We start from the raw sequence: 3,860 nt of genomic DNA, 5'->3' as shown, positions 1-3,860 counted from the left end.
CTCCGTTTTCCCTCTCTCGCCCCCCCCCCACCCCCGCGGCTCCTTGGTCTGCGCTTGCCCAGAGGACTCCGCACGGAGGTGGCCGAACTGTGGGGAGGGGCCGGAGTGGGCGCATGGAAGACCCAAGGTCGAGGGCCAATCCCAGTCCCCGGGCTCCAATGAGAAACAGACCCCACGAGAGGGCAGGTCCGGATCCCGGGCGCCGAGGCCCAGGCCTGAGGAGGCCGCGCGGGCCTCCTGTCCCTGCTTGCCCTTCCCTTTTCGCACGGAGGCGAAACCTGCAGAGCTGGAGTGGCGTCAGTCCCTCCCCTGCTCCCCCCTTGCCTCCCCCTCTCCCCGCTTGCCTCCCCCCCACCTGACACTGCGGGAGGGGCGCGCTGTGGCGCGTGTGCTTGTGTGCGCGTGCACGTGAGGTTTGGGGGCTGGTTGCGCCTACAGGCGAGGTATGGGTGCTTGTGTGCACGTGTGTAAGCAGGTGTGTGTTGGAGGTCTGTGCGCAGGTTGCCCGTTGGCAGTGGTTTAGGCTGGGAAAAAAACTGCGGAGAGGCTGTGCCCATAGCAAAGCGATGAGGTTATTATAGGCCAATGGTGTGAATCACTGACAGATTGTGTTTCTTTCCCACAGATTATCTAAAGACACAGGGAAAATGGTGGAAAACTCACCGTCGCCATTGCCAGAAAGAGCGATTTATGGCTTTGTCCTTTTCTTAAGCTCCCAATTTGGCTTCAGTAAGTACTTTCCTGATGGATGGCCAGGGCCTTTCTCTGGTGTTCAAGGACAGGACAGGACATTATTGTATTTGTTTGTAGAATGTGCACACAGGAACTGTGATTCTTTGTACCTTTGTCTCTTTTCGAGAAAACCTGGAGGGAAGTCTTATCTGTTAAGAGTGTCCTATATGCCAGACATGAGCCTGAAAGATTTAATCTCAACAAATCTTTAAAATGCAGCACCAGGCAAGATTGCAAAGTGAATGCAACTTGGTCCCTTCCTTTAAGGAGGTCATGGTTTTGTGGACAAGACAGAGGAGTAAATCTATAATTCTCTCTCAGTGTGATAAGTGCCATGGGCAGCCAGTGTCGAGACAAGAAATCAAAATGGAAAGTCAGGGAATTCCCTGGGGGTCCAGTGGTTTGGACTCTGCGCTCTCACTGCCAGAGCTCCATCCCTGGTCAGGGAACTAAGATCCTGCAAGCCACGCAGTAGCGTGGCCAAAAAAACGCAAAAAACCCTGGGAGTCAGAGTGAGCTTTCTCCCAGGCACTTTGTCTTCACCAATAAGAAGGAAGAAGTGGGAAGGCATTGTGGGGTTTGGAAATGAGTAATCTGGTGTGGCCCCGGTGCAGCCTGTGGGAGGGACAGCAATCAGGTTATAGAAGTCAGCTGCACTTTACATTCTGGGTCTCAATCAGTCCCCATAAGGTCCCATTTTACAGATAAGGAAACTGATGTTCACTGAGACACGATATTCCCAGAGTCACACAGTGGGCCCCATGTCTCTTCCAAAAGGATTTGAGAATTAGGGAGAAAAGTGGGTGCCCACAACTTTTTAGAATTTTGTGGAAACCAGAAGGATGGAGTGGTAATGCTTCTGAACCCTAACTGCAGCAGTATAGCCAACCAAGCTGTTGGCCAGGGGAGTCTATGGAGTGAAGAAGTTATAACTTGAGTTCAAATCCTGACTCCTCCACAGATTAGCTTTGTGGAGGACCGTTTTGTTAACTTCTTTGGTTCTTCAGATTCTTCATCTGTGAAAGGGTGGTGATGTTACCAAATGCTTATGAAGCATAAGACAGTCCTGTGAGATAGATATTGTCATTACTGTCCTCATTTTGCAGATGAGAATACGGAGGCACACGGGGCTTAAGTAGTGTGCTCAAGGTCACACAGCCAGTAAATGATAAAGCTAGAATTTGAACCCAGGCACGCTGGGTTGACTTCACTATGCTGCCTCTTATTTCTGTTGTGAAGATTACTTGCCGTAATTTATGCTGAGCACTTAAAAGAATGCATAGGAACAATAAGTACGGGTTTCTCCCACAGTCCAAAAGTAGAGACCATTCCTATGAAACCTTTCGTAAGCAGAAATGGCGTAAAGCGAAGAAACGATTACCTTAGGGCACATCTTGCTAAGCAATGCACAGATAAGTTGAGATAATGCACTCAATTTGATAAAGATACTCAGTTGAGATCCAGATGCTCACTGACACAGTTCAAAGCTATGGCAGTTTGATGCCAAGATGCTGAGTATAGCTCTGGGGAAGGAGCCCAGACGTGCCACTCTCCCTGCTCTGGGTGGGCACCGCCTGTATCACGGCTCCCTGCAGAACAAACACTGAACGCTTTTTAAGTAAAAGCAAAAGTCCTCTTCAGATTTCCTTTGGTTACCGAAGACAGTTACTATCGTAGGTCTTTCATAAAAGCGAAATGGCTTAAAGCGAGCCTTCGGAAAGTGGCGATACCTGTATTTATTCAGTGTTAGCTGCTGCTGTTATCGTTATCATCAACCTCATCATTTTTGGAAATCCCTGTTCTATAGAGTTATTTGAAGGGTTAGAAACTATATATATAAATAAAAGCAATGACTTTAAGACTTAAATCCAACAGTACCCACAACCAGAAATTAATTCTGCAAATTTTTCTTGGCATACTTACCATGTGCCAGCCCCTATTACAGGCAAGGGAGGAGCAAAACAGCCCCCAACTTCCTGCTTTCACAGTTTTCATTCTGCTAGCGGGAGATTGCCAGTGGACAAATTAAATAATTAAACATGCAGAATGTCAGATGATAATGTGTGCCATGGGGAGAAATTAAGCAAGAAAGGAGGATGATAAGTGGGAGGAGGTTGCCATCGTAAATACAGCAGTCAGGTGGTGCCTCACTGAGGGATGAGTTGTAAGCACAGACACGGAAAGTGAGAGTTAGCCATGTGGTAATCCAGGGAAAGAGCCTCCCAGAGAAGAGCCAGTGCAAAAGCCCGAGGAGGCCAGTGGTTTCAAGGAACAGATGGAGGTCAGTAAGGTTGAAACCTGAGACAGTGAGGCAGAAAGTAATAGGATAGAGGAGGTCAGAGGCCAGTACCCAGCAGTCATAATGAAACTAGGTGGTGGGTACGCAGGGGTTACATGAGTCTCTCTGTACATTGAAATATTTACTGATTTAAAAAGCTAATTGTCTTAATCTGTTCAGGCTGCTATAACAAAATACTATAGACTAGGCAGCTTAAGCAATCGACATTTATTTCTCACAGCTCTGGAGACAGGGAAGTGCAAGATCAGGATGCCAGCATGGCTGGGTTCTTGGTGAGGGCCCTCCTACGGTTTGCAGACAACCACCTCCTTGCCGTATCCTCATGTAGTAGAGAAAGAAAGGACACCACTAATCCTATGACGGAGACCCCTCCCTCGTGACCTCATCTATACCTAACTGCCTTCCAAAGGCCCCACCTCCAAATCCATCCCATTGCAGATTAGGGTTTCAACATATTAATTTGCGGGGGGAAGACAAATATTCCGTCCATCACAGTAGTTACAGATTGTGGTAATAGCTTTGAGGGAAATAAAGGGAAATGACAGGGAGTAATGAAGGTGTGTGGTAGGTGGGACACAGCTGGGAGAGCAAGTGATTGGGGAAAGCCTCTCTTAAGGTGGCATCTGAGCTAAGACATAAAGCAGGCTAAGGCATCTGCATTGGAAGAGCCAAAGGAAGATGGTTCCAGGCAGACAGCACTCGCTGTAAATGCAGCGACCCTGCGTCCGCAAGGTTGTTTGAAGCACAGAAATGAGACACTGTCCGGAGCCGGAGCGTAGTGCGTGAGGGCTGGACATCGGAGAGGCGGGCCGGGCCAGGTCGTTCAAGT

At 48.6% G+C, this 3,860-nt stretch overlaps 1 protein-coding gene across 1 annotated transcript in view; it reads left to right on the top strand.

Annotated features, from left to right (window-relative positions):
* PIGP (phosphatidylinositol glycan anchor biosynthesis class P) overlaps positions 1 to 1,791 on the top strand; it is a gene marked incomplete at its 5' end in the record, with an annotated part of 2,288 nt that extends 497 nt beyond the window's left edge. The window contains 2 exons of the mRNA XM_055086382.1: positions 626 to 838; positions 1,740 to 1,791. Of these exons, the coding sequence (XP_054942357.1) occupies positions 626 to 838; positions 1,740 to 1,791 (265 nt within the window). The remainder of the gene's footprint in view (positions 1 to 625; positions 839 to 1,739) is intronic.
* Positions 1,792 to 3,860: the final 2,069 nt, after the last annotated feature.

This window comes from Physeter macrocephalus, chromosome 8 (genome assembly GCF_002837175.3).
Source record: "Physeter macrocephalus isolate SW-GA chromosome 8, ASM283717v5, whole genome shotgun sequence".
NCBI classification, from domain to species: domain Eukaryota; kingdom Metazoa; phylum Chordata; class Mammalia; order Artiodactyla; family Physeteridae; genus Physeter; species Physeter macrocephalus.
Note: the sequence above shows the minus strand (reverse complement) of the source record. Positions and strands in the feature narration are given on the sequence as shown.